General features: G+C 39.3%; 1 protein-coding gene across 1 annotated transcript in view; it reads left to right on the top strand.

Moving 5' to 3' along the window:
- The window catches only part of FRAS1 (Fraser extracellular matrix complex subunit 1), a 414,255-nt gene that overhangs the window by 385,913 nt on the left and 4,104 nt on the right, over nucleotides 1-24,238 (top strand). The window contains 10 exon segments of the mRNA XM_025043815.1: nucleotides 1,086-1,246; nucleotides 3,182-3,396; nucleotides 6,178-6,328; nucleotides 7,963-8,070; nucleotides 9,067-9,226; nucleotides 12,710-12,826; nucleotides 19,266-19,432; nucleotides 21,909-22,106; nucleotides 23,158-23,177; nucleotides 23,248-23,394. Of these exon segments, the coding sequence (XP_024899583.1) occupies nucleotides 1,086-1,246; nucleotides 3,182-3,396; nucleotides 6,178-6,328; nucleotides 7,963-8,070; nucleotides 9,067-9,226; nucleotides 12,710-12,826; nucleotides 19,266-19,432; nucleotides 21,909-22,106; nucleotides 23,158-23,177; nucleotides 23,248-23,394 (1,444 nt within the window).

Below are 24,238 nucleotides of genomic sequence, written 5' to 3'. Positions count from 1 at the left end.
ATGAGCAACTGAGTTCAGAGAAAGGGGTGGGGGGGACAGATTTGAATATGGAGCCAAGAATATGCAAATCCTTCTTTTGTTTTAACAGAATAAAATCTGTCTTTGTTAAAAAAGCAATAACAGAAGTGCCCAGGGCACTACAGACCCCTTCCTAGCAAAAAAAAAAGCCACCATATTCCAAAATTCTAATTCCTCTTGCAAATGTGAGTCTTTGCTCTGAGAGATAAGCTGTAAAAACTCAAAACTCAATAAACATTCTGAGAATTTTAACTCGTACGATAAAAAAAGATGCAGCATATAATTACAGTTTTGTTGTGGTGCAGTCTTAACCAGTATTTATTAAACCTATATTTTATTGAGAATTGTATACTTCATGCTCTAGAGAAACAGAAGTGAAGGAAATGGTCCTTGTCCTTGGAGTGGGGAGGCAAGATAAACAGTCTGAAAATGTGCAAGAAGTAGCAGCCAATGTAAATAAGTTACAAATTTCTTGGTGCAAAGTCACCTAAATGCTGAGGAATGTAGATCAAGAGAGAGAGTACTGCAGATCAAGACCAAGCCGGTACTTACATGGCATAACTGGAACTTGAAGGGAGGGAGGAGAGAGAAGACTCTTTCCATTGAGAAGGGACATTATGTGTAGTGGGGTATTACTGTTTCTAAGATATTTTCCTGAGTAGGAATATTGGCCTTCGAATTTTAAAAACTCAATGCCTTTTTGGCACAAATACTTTTTAAAAAAATGAGTGTCAACCCTACCCAGTCTCCACAGATACTCATTGTGATATAGAAGGGGAGCGGTACCTATATCAGTAACTCAGCTTTAGTTCATGAAGAAACAAAGCTTTCATTTAAATCAAAAGAGAGCATTAATTTGTGGTCGTGATGTTATCTTTTCCTGTATAGAAAAAAAATCTATGATTCTTGATTCTCGTGTTCAGAGAGAAATCTTACACAGAAAGCTTTAGAGGGGGAAATTGGTAAATTCACTGGTGAATTCAAATTGTGTTTTGAGAAAGAAATGTACCATATTAACTGTTTATAGCATGCAACTAAACACCTATTTCTGCCCTTTTTTCCCTTAGAATCCACATTTCAGTGCAGATCCCACACCAGGATGGAATGCTGCCCCTTATCTCCACCATGCCCTTGCACAACTTGCATTTTCTATTATCTGAATCCATTTACAGACACCAGCACGTCTGCTCCAATCTCGTCACCACCCGCGATCTGAGAGGCATCTCAGGTAAGGGATGAGTTCTGTGCTGGCTTTTGCATTCCAGCCCAGCACAGTGGCCTTTATGGATATGGCTAAGTGAACTCTGCTTTTTGTTTTCCAATCCTCAAAATCTGCATGATTAGTGGATTTCCTTCTGTGCAGGCAACCAAACCTAGGCAGCTTAGACAATGATGTGAATAGGAAAAAAACAAGGACTTTAGAATCAAACTGACTTAGGTTCAGATCCTTAATCTACTAGATAGACAGCTGAACAGAAATAGCTAGACTTCTCTAAGCCACTCTTTTCTTATCTATAACATGAGGAAACACTGATACCAATGAAGGTGAGGATTAAATTTGCCAACATTTTTAAATGCCAGTCATGGTAAATTTTAATTTTTTTCCTCCGATCTAATGAGCATGTTTAGATCTGTGCCCTAAAATCCCATTATCGCAGCATCTTTGTAAAGCTAAAGTGCAGATGTTACATGTTATGGGATGGGTTCTCCAGGAGTGGGAGCAGAGGGAAAGTTGGGGGCACGAGATGTTTACTAGGGATCGACATCTGTGAAAGGAAGGAGAGGAGCAGGACTGGGCAGAGGGAAAAGTCAAATTGCAATGCAGCCTGACAAAGCCACAACCAAGCCTTCAGGGAGCTCTGCAGAGAGCCCACTGGTCAGACTCGTCCTACTTCCAGTGCCAGCTGAGACAGACCCATCTTGTTCAGCCTCTGATGGCAGCTGCCAGAGCAAGGCTATGATCTCAGGCTGAGCTGCTCCACAGCTGATGCATAGCTGAAGGAACTGACACCACTTCTCTCTGTTCAGCACAGCAGACATTTTACTTTACAAAGAATCCTGTCTGTTTCCATTTACCTTAGCAAGTGCACATTAAATGCGTACTTCTTTTACAACCGATGAATCATTTAACAGTGTTTTTGAAGACAGAAAAGCATTCACGTGCTCTTTCATATTCATTAAGCATCACTTTGGGTAGTGATGGTCTTTATATAGTAGAAACTAGTTGAGTGTAAATTATTCCTAAATCACTGAGCTACACATGAAAGTTTAATTGGTCCACATATACATCTAATGAAAGAAACATACTATACTATGTTTATAGGCTGAAAGTTTGTACCTCTTCCTATTGAAACACAAATTCAACATATGCTAATTGAGATCCTAGTTCTTGTGGGGCAGAAGGTTGAGTGCTACTGTCAAACATTCTAAGAAATACATCAGCTCTTTCAAAATAGTATAGTCGCTTATAGTTCTATAAAGTCTTAATCCTAATAGTCTAAAATTGTGTCCGTATTCACCTCTCTACTACATAAAGGTCTTTTTAAATTTAAAACAGTTCAGTTGCTTGGCAGCATTTGATCCAATAATTTTTGCTTATAGCAGGGAAGGATTAGTCAAACATCATTAGTGAGCTATTTACTCATTAACACCAAATTAAGACTTTTTTCCCCAAGTGTTCAGAAACTTGGGAGGGGGCATAGTCAGATGTTTGTTTGACGGCTTTCCATAAAAGCTATTTTTAAAAAATAGATCTTAAAAATAGTAACTCATCAACAAATTATCCATATAGTAAATCCATTTCTTCAAGGACTGATTGTGGAACATAGAACCAAACTTGCCAGGGGTGACAGTCAAAGCTTCCGTGTGTTTTCTTTTTTGAGCTATGCAGGGCCAAACAAGCTTTAACTTCATTTATGGTATCATTTGTTGACCTTTCTTTCCAGATTCCTGAAGCTCCTTAGAGTAGTCTGTGAGCCCAGTCACTAACACAGGGTAACAGGCAGTTAGGAGGCCTGGCTTGCTCTATTAATAGTCTTAGATGGTGGGGAAGCTCTCTCCATATCAAAAGAACATGTCCCTTCTCCCCACCCAGCTTCTGGACAGCCAGCAAGGAGCAAGTCTGCAGACTGAGTTACTATTCCTTGTCCTCCCTTTCCCTCAGAGACAGGGTTCCTGGATGACTCAGTCTATGACAGCACAGCCCTGGGGCCTGGCTATGACCGCCCCTTCCAGTTTGACCCCAGCGTGCGGGAGCCTAAGACCATCCAGCTCTACAAACACCTGAACCTGAAGAGCTGCGTCTGGACCTTTGATGCCTATTACGACATGACCGAGTTAATTGATGTCTGTGGGGGGTCAGTCACTGCAGACTTCCAGGTGGGTACCGCAGGGGCTTGTCTGAGGGCTGCGTGTACCTGGGTGCCATGTTGTTCCTGAAGCACTTCGGTTAGCGTTTGCATCCAGTGGCCTCCAGAACTGGGCCAACTAAGAGAGTCTTCTTTATAAGTCCCTCAAGTGAGATCTTAGCAACATCATGGCTAGAGAAAGCTTCACAAAGTCCTCTAAATCAATTAATTGAAAAAGTAATGCGGAAAATGTTCCAATTAATATGGAAAAAAATGTCTGGCATAGTCATTTATATAAAAATCTAATATTTACTTCTCTTGGTATATAAGTTTTTTCGGAAAGCCAAAAAGATTTACTTTTAATGGTAGAGTTGTTTCTAAGTAGATGTGTTCTCTTCTGCACACAGGGAAATGAATCAAAATGACAGGTGGTACACCCTGTCTCTAGGATGACAGATAGGGCACTTTCATCCTAAGCATTATGGAGAAAGAACAAAACACATTGATTTCATATCTGTTCCAAACCTATTCCAAACTGATAACTCTTGTAAAAATCGACACTTTTAAAATAGTCATTAAACATTAGTGACAGAAGAAACCATAGTCATAGGAGGGAAGTTTTATCAAAGGGACTGGGCTAATGTGTCCTCATGGAAAAAGTAATTCTAAAGCAGGTTCTACCCAACTATGAGCAGTTATCTCAATGAAAAAATTAAATGTTTGGTGTTTATTTCAGATCAGTTTCAACCATACTAAAAGAGGGAACTTGTAGTGAGACTTAAAGTAATCATTTGGGGAAAGTGATTAAAATTTGTTTTGGTTCTTTGTGACGCCTGTTTGGTTAACTCTCATTTGGCATACACTACTGCCCTCTACTGAATAGAATTTTAAGGCATTCTTAGATTTTCTTTCAGTCTCTGCAGTTGTATACGCTTCTGAAAATGCAAAACTAACTGATTTGTTCCTCCTCTGCCTCCTCAAAAGTTAGTATACTCTGTTTTCCATGATTTTACTTCAATTAGATTTTGAATATTTTTATTCAGAATATGCTTAAAAATCTTAAAGACAAAGAAAGATCTTTTAAACCAACACAGAAAGAATATATACACAGAAATACTTCGTCATTTCCTGTTTCTTTAAAATTAGTTAAAAACAGCTGGTATATGGCAGAAAGAATATAGAACTTAGAACTGAGCTCTACCATATCTTTTTCTATCAAATGTGAGCAGACTTGGACGAGACATAACCTCTCTGAACCTCATCTGAAATTGTCACTAATAATCTCAATACAGAAAGGCATTTAGCACAGTGTCTGGCATATAAATAGGTATATAGTAAATATACGTCAGGGCTGTGTTTCTTTTTTTAAGGACTAGTAAGTAACATGAAGGTTAAAGGAGAATAAACAGAAACAGAAGAGGGAAATTCATTTTGCCAGTCCATTAGTGAAGTATTGGAGGTACTAATATCAACAATTGTGAGATTAGGACAAAGGTTTTAGCAAAACCTATATATTAAGGGAACAGAACATGATTTGATACCTAGATAAAAATCTGAAAATATTTCTAAAAAAAAGAATAAGGCATTTCAAGAGATTTTAAAATGAATACTATATTAGTAATCTTTTTGAAAAACTTGGAATCAAATTTTATATCCCTAACAACATTGAATATGAAAAAATACTTTAAAAATAAAATTTTAATGTCTTAAATATTGATAATGCATTTGGCTCTTTCCACCAGTTACCGTGGAAAAACTTTACAGTGTATTCTCAAACAAGAGAAAAATATAAGTTCTATAGTGTATTGTGGTATTTAGCCAATGAAAAAATAAAATTGTTTTAAACTAAGCTTTTTGTTATAAAATATGTTTATAAAGGAAAATATAAAACACATTTAAAAATGAATAAAACAACTCCCTATTTCATACACACATGTACATAGTTAGCTTCCCTATGAAAGCTTATGCTCATATTTTAACTTTCCATCCAGTTTCTGTTCATTGCATAGGAAAATAAAAATTATTGAGCCAAATTAATAACACTAACAAGAACCTCCTTAGAAATGTTTTTTTGGAAGTGCGATGTTCTGCCTTTTCAAAATAATTTCATCACGGCACTGTGTGAGATCAGAAATTAGCCAAGCATATGCAGCTCTGAGCTGTCTGTTGGTAAGTTTCCTGGAAATGATATCCAAACCCCACCACCTGGTTCCTGGAGCAGGAGCTGTGAGTACTCCCTGAAATGTCCAAGTCAGCCACACATTCATCCCAAGGATCCACACCTGGGCATCATCCCAACTAGGGTTGATTCAAGCTCTCATACAGGTCTCTGGAAGGTATCATCAACACTGGCGGTAGATCCCAGATCTGTCAGGTCAGTCCTTAAGGAATAACTAAAATCTCAGCCAAGGCCTCTAGCAACTAAACAGTGGAGACAAAGCTCCTTCTCACTCTTCAAAAGTGACACTTTTGTTCAAGTGTCACCTCCTCAGAAAAGCCTTCCCAGATCACCCTACATAAGAAGCATCCTGGCCACTTCCCATCCTTCTATTTACTTTGTTTTTTAAATTTATTTATCTTCCTTACAAGACTGTTGGTTCCATAAAGACAGCGATTTTGGCTTTTTCCACTGCCGGGGACCCAGCTGCTAGCCTAGTGCCTAACGCAATCGTGGATACTTGGTTAATAATTGTTAATGAGTGAGTGACTGAATGAGTGAGTGGAGATAGAATTGAGTGAAATGTAATGACATATGCCTTTTCATCACAGGAGAGAAATAATCCTCACTGTGTGCACACCATTTGCTTGACAGGTGAGAGACTCTGCTCAGTCGTTCCTGACAGTGCACGTGCCTCTCCACGTGTCCTACATCTATGTGACAGCCCCCAGGGGCTGGGCCTCCTTGGAGCACCACACTGAGATGGAGTTTTCCTTCTTCTATGACACCGTTCTCTGGAGGACAGGTATGCCCACTGACATCATAATTATTCCTACCTTATGCTTCAGCAAGGTTAAAAGAAAAAAAATTAGTGACTTTTAACAGCTGCATTCCTCATCCTGTCGTCCTGCATACAAAGGAGGGTGCCTGAAGTCTGGAAAGTGTGTGGATCTCTGGCTCCTGAATAAGAATGATGTCCATATATGTTGATGCTGGAAGGCCTCTAGGGTTTGAGGAATTCAACCCACATAGCTGGAGTAGAGAATGGCAAATGGCGAGGGGTTCTACACTGCCCATTAGGAGTTCAGAGGAGTGTGTATTGTTTTGGAGCATAATCATGTTCATTTGCTATTAGCTAAAAATGGCATAATTCATATTGCTTAAGGAGCAAAAAGGGGCTTCAAATCAAATGCATGGAAATAGAAAAGTATATCAAGAGCCACTTGCTTCACTTTATTTATTTGGCTTAGACTCTGCTCTTTTGTTGCATTCTTAAAAGTACAGGGACTTTCACCCTACTATTACTTCAAGGATTTCAATGCTGAATTTTTTAAATGACCTTCATCTCAGGTTGGATTGGTGACGGCCCCTCAGCTGGGAGCTCACACCTCACTCACGTCTCCCTCTGCCACCTTCTCTCACTGCTGCCACATGAATGCTCCTTATAACTCCGTGATTCTCTCCTCCATTCACTCTAATGGATTTGAGTTGCTTTTTTGCTTCTTTCCCATTTTCAGTGTCCTGTACTTCAAAAATTACCCCAAACTCATTTTCCTTACTTCTGCTTTCTCTTTCTCCTTCTCTTTCTCCCAAAGATCATTTACTCGATCTGAGATAGAGATACTAAAAGACTACAGGAGTATTCTTTAGATGGGGCCTCATGTCTACTCATGGAAGATACAATCCTTTCTTCTGTTAAATGATTTAAGCTCCAATCATTTATTTGCTTTATATTTCTCATAGGAAAATAACTTCAGGAAGCTTTCATACTTTGGGTCAGATAATTTCTTGAGCTTTCGTTCAGTTTGGCTTGATTTTTTTAACACTCCCTCCCCTTTGGTTACCCTTTAATTTTTGGCTATACTAAACTCATTGAGCATCACGTTTGTGAGTGATCTTACTAAGGCTACAGTTTACTCATGTCATTCCATTATGGCTGGCATTCTAAGCTAACCTTTAATTCTTCATTGGTTTGAATACTAAATGTAATCACCAGAACTTTGTTTATGGTTCTGTTAAATCTTAAAAGGTGTCTTGGTGAAGAAAAGAAAAGAAACTATAAAGCAGATGTGCTGTAACTACATCCTGGTTTAAAGTTGATAGTAAGAAGTTTTAAGAACCAATTTTTTTCCCCATCTTTGGGCTGGGGCCCTACATCTGGGCAAGTGACACTTACAGGTATAAAGAGACTCTGTCAAAGAGAATGGAACTGTAAAAAAAATGAAAGAAAGAATGAACTGTTCTACAATTGTAATTGGCAAATATCTCTAAATAGACTCTGTGTTCACATGAATATCTAATATTTTTTCATAAGTTACATTCAAATAAATGTTTATCTCTACGTAGAGGTGTCACTGAGATAACTTACATGTTGATTTCCATCCGGGAGGTCTTCTCCAGGTTCTAACTTGAATGTTTTGTGTATGGTTGCCTGCCCAGGAATTCAGACAGACAGTGTACTCTCTGCCAGGCTTCAGATATTAAGAATCTATATTCGAGAAGACGGCCGTCTCGTCATTGAATTTAAGACCCATGCCAAATTCAGAGGTAATACCAGTGCTGGTTTTTTCTCCTCAATTTTTTATTAAGAAACGTTTCAAACACATAGAAAATTTAAAGATCAAACAATTAGAAATAAAATCAACAGTTGTTAACATTCCGCTATATGCGTATAAACATAGACACGTGCTTACCGTTTTTTTTTGTCACGCCATTTGTAAACAAGTTGCAGGCTTCCTGTCAAGTTACCCTAAGTAATTCAGTAGCCCTCTCCTGCGAACAAGGACATTCTCTTACATGTCATAATAGCAGCACCACATCCAAGATATTTGACACGATCCAATAATATCAAGTCCCTATTCATATTTCCTTCATTGTCCTCGAAATGTCTTCTACTTATTTTATATTAGTTTATATTTACTTTATATCTGTTTATACAAAAGGAGGAAACCACTCAAGATTCTTGTGTTGCATTTTGGTTGTTATATCTCTTTAGTCTCTTTTAATCTAGAATAGCCTCCTTGCTTATATTTATTCAAGATATCGCATGACTGCAGTTTGAAAGAATAGAGGCGTCTTGCCGAGTAACCTTCACCTTTTTAGTCATGTTTACGATTGTCTCCTTCTACCAAGGAGGTGCTAAATGATTTTTTTTAATCCAAACTTAGTACTTCTATTTGTAAACTACTGAGACCTTTCTAAGGCTAAGAAACATATTGGTTGGAATTCAAAGCGATATGTATTCAATGTTAATTGTCACATAAGGACTCCTATTATTATGGATATGCTCATTAGCACCATTTCCACAAGGCACATGCATATCGTCTATAAATCTCCATGGTCATAATGACCACCAGTAGGATGGCCAGCTGAGATGCATGTTATGCTGTCCCAAGCAGTGTGGGATATATTCTAAGGACAAGAGGATAAGTATAACCTTAGTTATTTGATCAAAGAATATTAATTCAATCCAAAGACTTGTAGGGCATCACCGCAAGTACAATAAAGCTCACAAATAAGTGTGCATGTTTCCCTTTGAAATAGGACAGTTTGTGTTGGAGCACCACACCCTCCCTGATGTGAAGTCTTTCATATTGACTCCAGACCACTTGGGAGGAATTGAATTCAGCCTGCAGCTGCTGTGGAGCGCTCAGACCTTCGATTCTCCATATCAACTCTGGAGAGCCACAAGCTCTTATAACAGGTAAATTCAGAGGAAAGGCATTCAGGGGTAGGTCTGAAATGTTTGCAGTTTCTTTCAGAAGCTTGGGTAATAGGGCTTTTCTTCAAAGGCTGGATTTCTGTTTTAAAAGGAGGAGAGAGAGAAACAACACTCTGGCAAATGGAGAAAAAAACAAATGTAGTTCATGTCAGCCCCTGATGGATAAACCAGGAACCTAATTCCAAGGATCGGACCAGGAAGGGCACAAATCACTTCTGCTCACATGCTGTTGGCTAGAACTTAATCATATGGCACTTCTACCTGCAAGGGAAGCTGGGAAATGTGTCCAACTAAAACTCGAGTATGAAAGAAATTTCATTCCAATTACCACAACCATGGCAAAATCGCAGATCTCTGGTTATTAGATCCAGATGTTACTCCTTATGGCCCAATGTCCTAGAAAATAAATAACAGCTAATATAGAGATAGAATAGGAATTGGATAAATAGAGTAAAATATCCCACTATAAAATGGAAGTCTAAGAAAAACAAAATTAAAACTATTACCAAGAGTCGGTCATAAATATTATCATCCCTCTGTTATAGGTCATGAAATTAAGATCTATATTTAGCATGAACATCTAACCCTAGTTTTATAGTTAAGAAGTGACAGATTGTCTTAAGAATCATTTCAAAAAGATTTCTTTCATTGTAAATTTTTGGTCTTAGATACTTTTTTTATATAATGATTTCTTCAAAATCAATATATAATAATCTTCACGGGCTGTGCCTCCTAGAAGTTCATGAGATTATGTATCTACTTTGTCCCAATTTATAGGCAGAGAAACAGTCCTCTTCAAATCCTCTGCTGACTCCCCATCACCTACCGTATGAAGTTCAACTCTTTATACAAGGCTCATCCCCTCCTCTCTAGCCTCATCTGAAACCAGCCTTCTGACCACATTAAATATCTCCCCAAGGCCGAACCCACCAGTTTATCATACCTCCGTGCCTTTGCAATTCCCTCTACCCTTCCCACTTCTTTCCTCTTGCAAAATTCAAACTCCTCTGAGTTGCAGCTCAAATACTGACCTTCTGTGACACCTTCCCTGAGCCCTATTCAGTGCTAAAAGCTCCCCCTCTTTGCTCCCATTTTGTCCCAGCTTCTGCTATAATACAGCTCATCATATTATTATGCTCTAAATAAAGCCCCATTTTCCACTAGATCGTGAGCTTCCCAAGGGTAAGAGGCATGCCTGATTTCTCTTGAATCTCCAGAGAACTGCGAGTTTTAGCGTATGGTAGGTACTGAATAAGCATCCTTTAGGTGCTTACATTTGAGGTAAGGAGATCAATACATAGATAAGTGGCAAAGTGACGAACAACACCACAAGTTTTGTCCTCTGTGTGCTGTGAGAGGTACCCAACACCAAGACCACAGCTGTTCCAGGAGGAGAGAGCCTGGCATAGGCTGGGAAGTTGTGCAAGGCTTCCTGTGGGAGGCGGGGCAACATATGGAACCTGTCTAGTTTTTAGAAAGGAGGGAGAACTACCTGTATCTAGGACTGTGTTTGACATATTTGCAGAGATAGTGAGGAAATTGACCTAAATTGTATTTAGGGGTAGGGGAAAATAGGGCTGTAAGCTTGGGAGACCATACAATTTGTCCTGCACTCATTTGTTCAATAAATATTCACTGAGCATTTGCTGTTTGTCAGGGAAGGCTCTGAGCACACAGAACACAACAGGGAAGAAAATAAAGATCCCTGCCTACAGCACTTAGAATAAGGAGGCACAGGGTAGACATAATAAATAAGTATGGTATAACATGTTAAAAGGTGATGAGTGCTATGAAAAAATAAACAAGATAAAGCAGGGTAAAGGGAATCAGAAGGGGGGAGACATTGTCATTTAATTGAAACGTTCAGAGTAGGCTTCATCAAGAAGCTACCTTTGACCGAAGACTTGAAGGAGGTGAGGGAGCTTGTTAAGCAGATCGTCTAGGGAAGAGGTTCCTGGCAAAGTTCCTGAGGCGGTGGCATTTCTGGCATGCTCAGGGGAATAGCAAGGAGGCTGGAGCAGCTGGAGTGGAGTGAGCAAGAAAGAAGGTCACATGAAATAAGGTCAAGGAAGTAAGAAGGTGGGGTAGGGCCACCATGCGGGCGTTGGAGGCCAGCGTGTGAATTTTGGCTTTTACTCTGCAGTGGGAGCCACTATAGGGTTTGAGCAGAGGAGTGACATAATCTGGTCTGTCTTGTGGAAAGCAAAGGTCAAGCATGGACATTTCTGCCTAATTATGTGTTTCTATTAACTAAGAGTTGTTATTCACATTATACTTGTCAATGTTCATGTAATTCAAATATGATACACAAAGTCTCATTTTCTTCTGGTCCAAGCTTTGCAGGAAGATGGAAAAACTACAGACATACAGATGTACAGATTTTGAGGGCCAAATGGGGTTTAGAAACTTAAGCCCTGAAAGTTGCATGGTTTGTCTAAAATCATACAACCGTGGCAGAGGCAGAGCCAAGCCAGGGTTAGACTGCCTCCAAGTTTCTGCCCCGTACCATTCCACAAAACCAACCATAGGATGTGCCATGAAAGTTTTATTTATTTTTTAACCAAATTTTTGCCATCATTTAGTAATATGTATATATAAATAATACAAAAGAAATGGGATTCTTTCAGAGATCGCTCACAACAAGTTATAATTAAGCTCTGTGCTCCTCATTCAATGGATGGCAGCCTCCCAAGGCTCTTAGAGAATCTTCCTGAAACTTCTGGATGTCTGGCTGCCTTCCAGGCACCCTGCCAGGGCTGGGCTGTTACTCAATGACAAGTGAGGGAAATAAAGTAGGTGAGGGTACAAAGCCTCCCTACCCTCTGCATCATGACAGACAGAGTCCCGTGCTCCACCATAAACAGGGACGTTCCCAGCAAGCAGTCTCCTAGGAGATGTGAGATTGTTCTTCAACTTAGTAAAGGGACAGGGCTGTAGTATTTAGGAGAGGAGCCCCCAAAACTGAATGCTAATAAAATGGAGGTATGGGCTTTCTCTGGAGAGATATCTTTTAACCCTGGGGCACTTGCTACCTCTCCTAAGAGCAACAGCTGATTCGGTCGCATGTTAATAAATAAAAGTTCTTGCAGTTGAGAATGCCAGTCAACAAGAAACAGTAAACAGAAATTGCCAAACAGGTTTCATGGAAATCTATAGGAAGTGGCTCGTTCTGGTTTGTCTTCACCTGAGCCTTTTAGATTTTTGTAAACAGTGTGCCTTTCTCAGCTTTCCTCATGAAAAGGACTTGAATAAATAAAAGTAGCTCTATTTAACACTTCTAGATTACACTGTAACAGAATAATCAGTGATGAATTCCTGAAAACTGTGTTTGCAGACTCATAAAGTTCTTAGATATGGGGCACAAATACCATCTGAAAACTGTTTAAGGAAGTCGCTGTATTTCTGGGTAAGTGAACAATCTGTAAGCTGTTCCCTGTAACCACAGCCCGCTCTGTATACCCCCAGGAAGGACTACTCAGGGGAGTACACCATCTACCTGATCCCTTGCACCGTGCAGCCCACACAGCCGTGGGTTGACCCAGGAGAGAAGCCTTTAGCCTGCACTGCTCATGCCCCGGAAAGGTAGGCAAATACACTCTATCCTCATTATTTATGAATTCGCCTACTTGCTAACATTTGTTTATAATCCCCAATCAGTTTTTTGTGGTGCTTTCACAGTCATTTACAAAAATGCACAGTGGCAAAATATTGAGTCACCTGACACACACATTTCCAGCTCAGTTTGAGCAAGGCAGTGCTCTGCCATCTTATTTCAACTTTCCTACTGTAAACAAGTGTCCTTTTCACGGTCTATTTAGTGCCATGTTTGTTTGTTTGTTTTAATTTTTGTTCTTTTGTTGGTGATTTCCCTGTTTAAAATGGTGCCCAAGCATAGTCTGACATGCCGTCTAGCGTTCATAAGTACTAGAAGGCTGTGAGATACGGAGTGGAATTTATGGAGTGTTAGATAAGATTCATGCAAGCGTGACTTTTAGTGCAGTTACCATGAGTTCTATATTAACGTATCAGCAACATATGTTAAATAAGGTGTCTTTAGGCAGAAACAAGCATAAAATAAGGTTATATATTGACCTGTTGAAGAAAATTGTGACTAGCGGCTGCAGGAACTCTAGCCCATATTTCCACTAGGAGCAGTGAATAGTTCAGTATTTACTAATGCAGTGTTCATTGCAGCTTCATAGAACATAACTACCACTAGTAATGAGAAACAATCATACTCGGCTGAGACCCAGGAGTAGCTGTTGTGCCAGTGTCCATTCATTCGACCAGTATGTAGTCAGCTCTTGTTATGTGCTTTGCTCTGGCCTAGGCATGCAGGTTAAGAGACTGAACTGGCTGTTGGATTTGGTGATACAAACGTTGTTCATGAACCGGACAAAGGACAGGTTCAATGGACTCAGGGGGATAAACCTGATTGAAGTGGGTTCAAGAGAGGCGAGAAAGTGGAGATAACAAGGGAAAACGGTGCTTAACAAAACAAGGAGCTTTATTATAAAGGAAGCCAGAGGAGAGGGGTAGGAGCTGGAAACAGATAAGGAGTCAGAGAAGGTTTTACTGTTTGTTTTTTAGAGTAAAAAAAACATTTCAGGATGTTTGTATGCTGGTGGGAGTAACCCTATTGGTTTAGGAGGGAAAATTCGAGAATGCAGAGAGAGGGGAGATCTGCAGAGCCAAGTCCTTGAATAGGCAGAGGATTGATCCAGGTCAGGGTTGGCCTTAGCTAGAGTCAGAGAGAGTTTGTCCACTGAAAGAGAAAGGCGGGCAGAGGCTGTGGATAAGGGCCAAGGGAGAATTAGTAGATTAGGAAGGTAAGGATGACAAATAGACATTTAATCAAATCTATTTTCTCCATGAAATGAGAAGCCAAGCATTAGCTGGAACTGAGGAACACAGAGGTTTGAGAAGAGAGAGGAAAGTGATATATTCACCTCAGAGAGTGAGAAAGTAAATATACTAGAGGGAATAGATAGCAGCAGGTCAGACAGTACTGGAGGCCCAAATGAGTTGTTCTTAAATTACCATGTTATTGACAAAAGATAAACTGTGCACATATTTAAAATATATACAGTTTGATAAATTTTGACATATAAAGTTGACCCTTGAACAACACAGGCTTGAACATCAAAGGTCCACTTATATACAATTTTTTTCCAATAAATACTGTAAACATATTTTCCCTATGATTTTCTTAATAACATTTTCTTTTCTCTAGCTTACTTTATTTTAAGAACACAGTACATAATACATAAAACATACAAAATATATGTTGATTGACTGTTTATGTTATTGGTAAGGCTTCCAGTCAACAGTCAGCAAGTTTTGGGGGAGTCAAAAGTTATAGGCGGGTATTCAACTGCATGGAGTGGGTCAGCATTTCTAACCCTGCATTGCCCAAGGATCAACTGGGCATACATTTACGAAATATCTACACAGTTGTTGAATACATTTTGGAGGAATGTATTCATTTCCTCCAAAAGCTTTCTCACGCCTCTTGACAATCCCTCCATTCCATCCAACCCTACCCACCCCTTTCCCCAGGAATACAACGATCTGCTTTCTGTCCCTATAGATTAGTTTGCATTTTCTAGAATGTTACATAAATGGCATCATACAGTATCCATTCTTTTTCTCTAGCTTCTTTCACTCAGCATGGTTATTTTGATTCATTCAAGTTGTTGTGTATCAGCAGTTTGTTCCTGTTATTGCTGAGTTGTATTTGATGGTATGGATATGCTACAATTTGTTGATTTTTGAGTTGATGGATATTTAGGTTGTTTCCAGTTTATGGCTATGATAAATAAAGCTCCTATGAACATATATATATACAAGTCTTTATGTGGACATACGCTTTCTATTTTCTTGTATAAATATCTAGGAATAGAATGGCTGGATCATATGACAGATGTATGTTTAACTTTTTAAGATACTGCCAAATTGTTTTCTGAAGTGTCTGTAAATATGTAACAATGTGTATACATTCCCATTATGGGTGTGTCATTGTTCCACTTCCTCTGCATCCTGGTAAAAGTGGTTAGGGAGGTCATGATATGGTGGGAGAATTAATGAGAGAGAGTTAAAGAAGAGGAGAGCTGGAAAGATAGGAGGTGGTAGTTAGAGAAGTGAGGAATTTGGAAATGAGAATTTTGGAGGTGGTACATAATAGAACAGTGAAGCAAAGGTGGCTCCAAAGAACAAGCTCTTTGGAGGCGAGGACATCAGGGAACTGGGAGGCTAGGGTATGATATGGTTCATCCATGTGAATGCCAAAATCACCAAGATTGATGGCAGGAGCAATGCTAGAGAGCACCGTAGTCAGCCCACTGTGGGAGGGAATGTGACCAGAAGAATAATAGCTGTCTGCAGTAATGAAGAACAGAGGGCATCTAATCTGAAGAGATGCTGGGAAATTTTTATTCACGTACTAAATTATTTAATTAGGAAATATTTTAGACATTCAGAAGACCGTGCAGCGGTCCCCAACCTTTTTGACACTGGAATTGGTTTCATGGAAGACAATTTTTCCACAGACTGGGGCAGGGGATAGTTTTCGGTATAATTCAACCACATTACATTTGTTGTGCACTTTATTTCTATTATTATTAAATTGTAATATATAATGAAATAATTATACAACTCACCATAGTGCAGAATCAGATGCCACCAGATACAGTTGTACAATTGAAGTACATCAACACACTTGCCACTGTAAAGCCTGCCCCCAGATGCAGCTTGTCTTTTGCCACTCATGGATAGGGTTTTGATATGAGTCTGCAAGTGATTGATTTATTATGGTCTCTGTGCAGTCAAACCTCTCTGCTAATGTTAATCTGTATTTGCAGCTGCTCCTCAGTGCTAGCATCACCAGCTCAGCTCCACCTCAGATCATCAGGCATTAGATTCTCATAACGAGAGGGCAACCTAGATCCCTCACATGTGCAGTTCACAGTAGGGTTCACGCTTCTGTGATAATCTGCAGTGGAGCTGAGGCAGTGATGCTAGCGCTGCAAATACAGATGAAGCTTTACTGGCCCATCACTCACCTCCTACTATGCGGCCCAGTTCCTAACAGGCCACGGACAGTTAACAGGTTGGAGACCGCTGATATATAGTACATATATATATAACCAAGAAATAGAACATTACCTAATATGAATTGCAACTGTAATGAATTGAGTATCCCTTGGACTATGATACTGATGATAAAATGAATGATATCAACTACCAGTGATATTAAAGACCATGTATGGAGTGTAAACTATGTGGTAGGCTTATACTAAAGTCTTAACATTTAATTCTCACTACAATGATTCCTCACAAGATTGCAGTGTTATTTCCATTTTATAACAAATAAAACTGGGAATCAACGAGAAAAGAAGAAATGGAACGCTACTAATACCTTTTAAACCTCAGTGCCCCTTCCAGTTGCACTCCCTTTTGCCTCCTCATTAAGGTAACTGCTAGCATGATATTTATATTTATCATCCCTTGTTTTGGTTTATGGTTCACCTCGTATTTACTTCTACATGGTGTTACATGTTTTTGAAGTCTATAAAAATTTCAGACAACATAAGTTCTCTGTAGCTTTTTTTTTCCTCAGTGAATCGTTGATTCATAAGTGAATCAACATTTGTGTTGATTCATGTAACTGTAGTTCTGTAGTTCATTTTTCACTGCATCAAAGTATTCACTGTAGGAATATTTGGCAATTTATCTGACCATGTTATTTGGCTAATGATTCCAGATTCTCTCTGCTACAAAGAATACTTATATGTCTTTTAGTTTATATGTGAAAGAAGAGTTTCTCCAGAGTAGGTGCTGAATTTTTTTTTTGAGACAAGACAGGAACAATGGTTTGAAAATGGCAAAAAGGAGCAACGAAGACACCAACCCGTATCCAGGCTCAGTGCTTTGTGGGTGAGGGAAGCTACAGCGGGAAGAGTGTTATTGAGGCTTCAGAGATGGAAATATTTCCCCACTATTCCCAGGGTGACTTCCTCCCTGCACCTAACCTTGCTTTTGATCATCTATTTGGCTATATATGGATGCAATAGAACTGCAACACAAAAAAAAACAATCAAGACCGACTCAGAGAATTCAGACTTAATTCAATAGAATCGTGTTTCATATTATGCCTGTTTTTGTGAGGTCCGTCATTTGTTCTAAGCTTATACATCATAATCATCTCAAGTCCATTATTCATTCTATTTAATCAGTAAATATTTATTGAGTGTCTTATGTACCAGGCACTAGTGGATTCTGGTAATACCAATATCAACAAGAAAAACCTATTTTCTTGAGTCAACTAAATGAGCTCTTGGTGAAACTAATGGTTATATCATTATAAAACTGTTGAAGCAGAGTCAGCCTTGGCTTATGTTAGTTTCTCCTACACCCCAAGTTCCTTTCCCAGCCTTCTTGAATCTACCCACTGGAGCACCTTCAATAAAAGTAAGGAATGGTCAAATGGACTCTACTGGAAGAATAAAACATTGAAATTATCACTCATGCATTATTCTTTAACAAATATATCTATCTGGAACTTGGCAAAAAATGAAGCAAATAATTATGGGACCATATGGCCACAAAGTCCAAAATATTTACTATTTGGCCATTTACAGAAGAACTTTGCCGACCCCTGTTCTAGATATTTACACCCAAATTCTTAAAAACATCCTCGACCCCTCTCTTAATCTGGGACTCTTATGCCCCACATCTAATGTGTCAGCCAAACTTATGGGCATCTGCTCTAAAATAGATGACTCCAACCATTCCCATGGCCGTTTGACAACTGCCCTGGTCAGAACCACTGCCATCACTTACCTGGAATACAGCAGTAGCCCACCAACAGGTCACTCTGCTTCCACTCTCCAGTCCATTCTAAACAAAGCAGACCCCACTCATGTTCTCAAAACTCCCCAACAATCTAAGTAAACCCCAAAGTCCTTACCATATGGGGTAAAGCTAACATGGCCTCCAGTTACCTCTCTGATCTCATTTCCCTCAATCAGTTTATTTCAGCCATTCTAGCTGATTGGCTGTTCCTCTAACGTATTGGGCACACTCGTTACCCCAAACCTTTGCTCTTGCTGTTTCCACTGCCTGGAAAGTTGTCTCCCCCAGATAACCACATGACTCACTTGCCTCCTTCAAGCCTTTGCATAAATGTTTTCCTCTCACTGAGGCCTTCCATGACCACCGTATTTAAAATGTCCAACTGAACCTCTTTCTAACATTCCCTTTTTCTGCCTCATTTTTCTCCTAGTTACCTCTTTACCTTCTAGTGTGCTATATTATTTTTTAACTTATTTTGTTTATTAATTATCTCCCTATTAGGGTGTAACTTTCCTGAGGGTTTTGTTCATAGAATTGTTCAAATTCCCCCTATGAGAACAGTGTCTATCACATAACGAAATCTCAGTGAATAGTTGTTGATTATTGAGTCCCAGGGCAGTAAGGAATACAGAATAGAGGGCTAGTCAAGAGACCTAAAAAAGGCCATTCTGGAAGGAGGAGCCCTTACCTGCCAGAGGCGAAGAAGAAAGAAGTAGATTCAAAAGACTGAGAAAGAAGGTCATTGGAGTAAGGGGGAGGCAAGACGGCATTGTCTAGTAACATCTAGAAGAGTGGGACATAGGACAAGCAGTTTGGATCAGGCTGAGTGGCAGTCCCGGAGCATGCAGGTCTGGGAAGGAGGAGGCGGGGCACCAAGGCAGCCCTTTAGCAATCACAGCGACTTCGGGGGCCTTCAGAATGAAAGCTCCAGGAAAAGCGAAGAGTACTGAAGAATTCTAAAGACGAATTAGATTATTTCTGTTTAAAAGAGCGGATCAACCTCATAATGACCCAAACTAATTAAGTCCCACTCCTACACACATCTTTTTATTCGGTAAATATTTAGCATTGTTCACAATTCTGAGACAGGTGGCAAGGGGAGGGCAGCTTGAATGACGTGTGCAAAGCTGACCCACTCTCAAAGGGCTTTTGTTTCTCCCACGTTTAGATTCCTGATACCCATTGCATTCCAGCAGACCAACCGCCCCGTACCAGTTGTGTATTCACTCAATACTGAATTTCAGCTCTGCAATAACGAAAAGGTGTTTCTGATGGACCCCAACACATCTGATATGTCACTGGCAGAAATGGATTACAAAGGAGCCTTCTCAAAAGGTGAGTTGTCTCCATCACCTTCAGAAAGTGACTCTGGCAGGATTTGAGATTCTTTCGGATAAGTGCCCGGACTAGCATCTCTGCTCATCAGCTTTCAGTCAATTCTCCGGATGTCCCTGGTGTGGGTTCCAGAGCAGCCAATATTTAGGCGAGGAACAGTCCCATATTCTTCCTCCACAGCGTTTCACAATTAAGATTACATACTTGGCACTATATTGACCGGCAGGGCGGCACTATAAAAAGGCACTGGTTTGATTAGTAAGAAGACTGGCGTCTCTAACCAGATTTAACACTTAACTTTGGGTAAGCTGCTTTATCTCTAAGTCCCTCAGAGATTACAGTATGATCCCCACTCCCAGCCATCCTCAAAGGTATGTCAAACATACATGTATATGTGCTCTCCATCATGCTTTTTCTACTTAAAATGCTTCCTCTGCCCCCTCCCTGCCCCAAACATGATCTCCTTTTCAAATGGCCAGCTAGATTTTTCTTCCCCTTTAGGTTGCTACTTCACTGCTAACCTCCTCGAAAAGGCTTTCCCTGACCACCCCAGACAACCTCGCATAGGCCTCCATGTTTTTCACTTTCGCAGAACTCTATTCATTTATTATAGTACTTATATTTTTTTAATATTATGTAATGTGTATTATATATTTCTTATTTATTGCCTATCTCTGCCATTTGACTGTAAGTTCCATGAGAATGGAGATTGTGATCAAATGTCAGATTTCCATACCACACCACCAGTGCCTAAGTGCTCAATAAATATTTGTTGAATGAATAAGTTATTTAATCACCTGCCTTCTCGTAATAACCCCTTCTGTCTTTTTCTTACTTTTAATTTTCTCCTCATATCTGAGTTTTTTCTCATCCTAAAAACACATTCAAGTTTTGCCCATAACAGAAAAACAAAAATCCCTCAATTCTTCTTCCTTCAAACTTCAGCCCATTTTCTCCTTTTCTTTTCCTAAAGAAGTAGTGAGCATACACTTTCTTCATGGCCTTTCTTCACAATCACTTCTTCGTCTACCTGTTGCAGGCTGGGTTTGTCCCACCATGGTTCAGAAATCTCTCTTGTCAATGAGAGAGATTTTAGTGTCCACAGATTTTGACTTTTTTCCCTCTATTTGCTTCCTTCGTTCCAGCCTCACCTGACACCGTCTTGCCTCTCCGAGCACTTCTCACTCTCCTGTCCTAGGTTTCTATCCTCTGCCCTGTCTGTGTTGTTTTTTCCAGGTTCTATGATTAGCTCTTTCTGTTCTCACTTCAGTGCTACCTCTGGTCATCCCCATGGCTTGGCCCATCCCTTTACTCAGAATCTCCTGTACTCCTACTACTCCACAGCTATTCTAGAAAAGTTGATCTTACCCCTGATCTCACTTAAGTGTCATTTCCTCGTTTCACATGCAATCTGAAACTACCAAGCCTCTCCAAGTGGATGTCTTTCAGACATGTAGAGATGTCTAGAACTGAATTTATCTCCCTCTAAACATATTCACTCCCTCTAAACATATTCTTTCATATTCACTGTCCCATTGAGTGCCTCATCATGTTTCAGGTACCCCAGGCAAAAACCTCAGGGTTATCCTCCAGTTCTATGCCTCCCACACCCATCTGCCATTAAAATGAATGGTATCTGACTCCTAGACATTTCTTGAATCCTTCCCCCTGCCTCACAACTATGTTTTAGATACCTTTTTTTCACTAGGACATTAAAATAGCCCCCATCTGACCTTTGTGACTTTAGTCTCTTTGTCTTTCTTCCATTCTCTGTTTTCTGAAGCCCAGCTATGTTGATATTATGCCCCTGCTTAAGTATTCCCCATTACTTATATACTTCAGTACAGAATCCACAGCACCATTAGTCTGTCTTCTCAAGAATCTCTCCTGCTAGAGCTTCTTCATACCCTCCAACCTGGTCACATTGACCTGCCACATAGTAGATGTTCTGGACAAGTGTTTAGAGCCAGACAAATTTGTACTCAACTCCTGTCCTTCATGTCACAGATACGAAAATTTAGACAAGTTATCTTAAATGGGAATAATAATTGAACCTATCTCTTAGGCTCTTGGGAAGATTAAATATGATAATGTAGGTGACAAATTGTAAAATTGTCAGCACTACATGAGTTCTTACATGGGAAGGACTTAGTACAGTACCCAGCATATAGTATGAGTTTGATAAGTATTAGCTATTTTTAGTAATTGCTTATCTTTTATTTCTGTCTTCTCACTCACCTTTGTATCCCCTGCACATAACAGAGTGCTTAGCACAGCTTAAATGCGTAGTTATTCTTATTGACTAAAAGAAGCAATACATGAATGAATGAGTATTTTAGGGGCACGTGGATTCATAGAGCTCTTCATAGAGAGGTACTTTGACTCTAAGACAGTGTGTTAAATCCTTTCTACCCCTGACATTTCTTTCTCTTTGATCTTAAAGTCTGACCTAATTTGTGCCTCTCAATCTTTCCAGGTCAAATCCTTTATGGTCGAGTACTTTGGAACCCAGAACAAAACCTTAATTCTGCTTACAAACTCCAGCTGGAGAAAGTCTATCTTTGTACCGGCAAGGATGGCTATGTGCCTTTCTTTGATCCCACGGGGACAATCTACAATGAAGGACCACAGTATGGATGCATTCAGCCAAACAAACACCTAAAACACGATTCCTGCTTTGAGAGGAAGCTGTGATCGTCAGGGTTTGACATAGTGAAATGGGGCCATATTTTGCAATATCTTGATTTGAAATGTGTATTTTCTTGTATTGGATCTTTCTATATATAATATATAATATATATTTATTGTTTTTTCTCTCTGATCAGCTAAATTCTAGTACATAGTGCCAAATGTGATGGTTATGGTGAGTAAGAAGGACAAGCTATTATTAATGTCCCAGGAAAAAGAAAGTCTAGGCCAGTGTTTCTCAAAAATATGGTCCAGAACCTTCTGAATATCCCCAATGCTCTTTCAGGGAATCCACAAGATCCAAACTACTTTTATAACAGTATGATGATGCTTGCCTTTTCACACTCATTTCCTCATGAGAGTAGAGTATATGAAAGGTTTATTGATATGGTTTCAGAATGTACACTACAACTAATCTTTAAAAATACCACCTATCAAATTTCGATTTAGTATCAAAAAAAATCTACAATTATCTGAAAAAGCTATTAAAACATCCCTTCCTTTTCTAATTACAAAGCTTCGTGAGGCCAGATTTTCTTCATATACTTCAGCCAAACAACATATCACAACTGAAGAAGAAGATGTGAGAATCTAGTTCTTTTCCAGATTTGCAAAAAAATGTAAAACAATGCCAGCTCTCTTTTGAGGCGGTGGGAGTGAATATAGGTATTTTCTCTAAAAATACGTTACTTATGTTAATATGTGATAGATTTTTCATTTCCATTTTAACATGAATTAGCAAATAAGTATTTTTTTTAGTTTTGTAATGTTAATTTTAATATAGTAAGTACTGATAGATATAAAACACATAAACAAAAGACTTTTGGGGTCCTTAATTTTTTAAGCATATAAAAATTCTGAGACTATATAGCTTGAGAATTACTTTCCTAGGCTAGCCCACTGTTTGTGTTTTGAGATCACAGAGGCCACCAAGTGTCCACCCTTGAAGAGGGCATTGGGCACCCAGAGGCAGCTGTCACCTTAAGGAGAGGGCTCCTGCAGCATGTACTCTCTGACCCAACCGAAGGCAGGAGGAGAGATTACCTTTCTCCTCCTAGTGACCACCACCTGCCAGTTCAGTTGCTCCAGCTTTCTAAATCTTGTGATTTTTTTTTCTGAAATTCTAGGACCGCAGCCAACCAGAGGTAACTGATAAGTACTTCCGTGATGTGCCCTTTGAGGCCTACTTTGCATCTGAGTTGCCTGACTTCCATGTGGTCAGCAGCATGCCAGGCATGGATGGATTTACTCTGAAAGTGGATGCACTCTATAGGGTGAGTGTGGTGAGCAGAATAGACACACAGGACCGAGGCCACTTTAAAGGTTGCAAAAAACAGTTCAACATCATCTCTGGACTGTCAGTTTCTTTTTATAATAATCTTGCTGGCAGGTCATTTTTATTGTTGTTAAGCTTATCATTTACCCTAAATTTTCACTATCTATCCCCAATACAACAACAAATAATAAAATTCTTTAATCTGCATATAGTCACTTGTTATTGTGTATACTGGGGTATAGACGATACTGAATTTTTCCATGTTGCCTGCTTTTTGGCTCTGCGTGGACCCAGCTGATTTTTACAGGCATGTGGAAAGCATTTAACAAAAACATAAATACGATATAGCAATTTAGAATGGCAACAATTACTAGTATTCGATAAGCAAAAATACTCTGAGTTTCAGCAATAAACAATAACTTCCAAGATCAAATTCCACTTTTTTTCTGTCTCCAAATGGTAATCTATGACCTTAGATTTCAGAACTACCATTACTCTTCAAAGTTAGTTCAAAACCATTGAAAATTTTAATGGTGGCAGGTGACATGGAAATGAGTGGCAAATGATATAACTGCTCAGGAGATGATCCAGGAAGTATTCAGATTTAGCAAATTTTTGTCAAGTATCTGCTTATCATCATAGAGTAGGTGTTTAGTGAATATTTGTTGAATGACTCTGTTTTAGTTAAAGTTTATCAATAAATAGTAAATTAACATAACAAACAATTGAGAGTCACTGGGAATAAATGTGGTCATTAATACTATTACTTCACTGCTCTCAATGAAGACCGACAAGTCATAAGCACTTACTTACCTAAAGAGGTCGTAAAAGATAAATTCTTA

The sequence above is a fragment of the Pteropus alecto genome, unplaced genomic scaffold (genome assembly GCF_000325575.1).
Source record: "Pteropus alecto unplaced genomic scaffold, ASM32557v1 scaffold161, whole genome shotgun sequence".
Taxonomy (NCBI): domain Eukaryota; kingdom Metazoa; phylum Chordata; class Mammalia; order Chiroptera; family Pteropodidae; genus Pteropus; species Pteropus alecto.
Note: the sequence above shows the minus strand (reverse complement) of the source record. Positions and strands in the feature narration are given on the sequence as shown.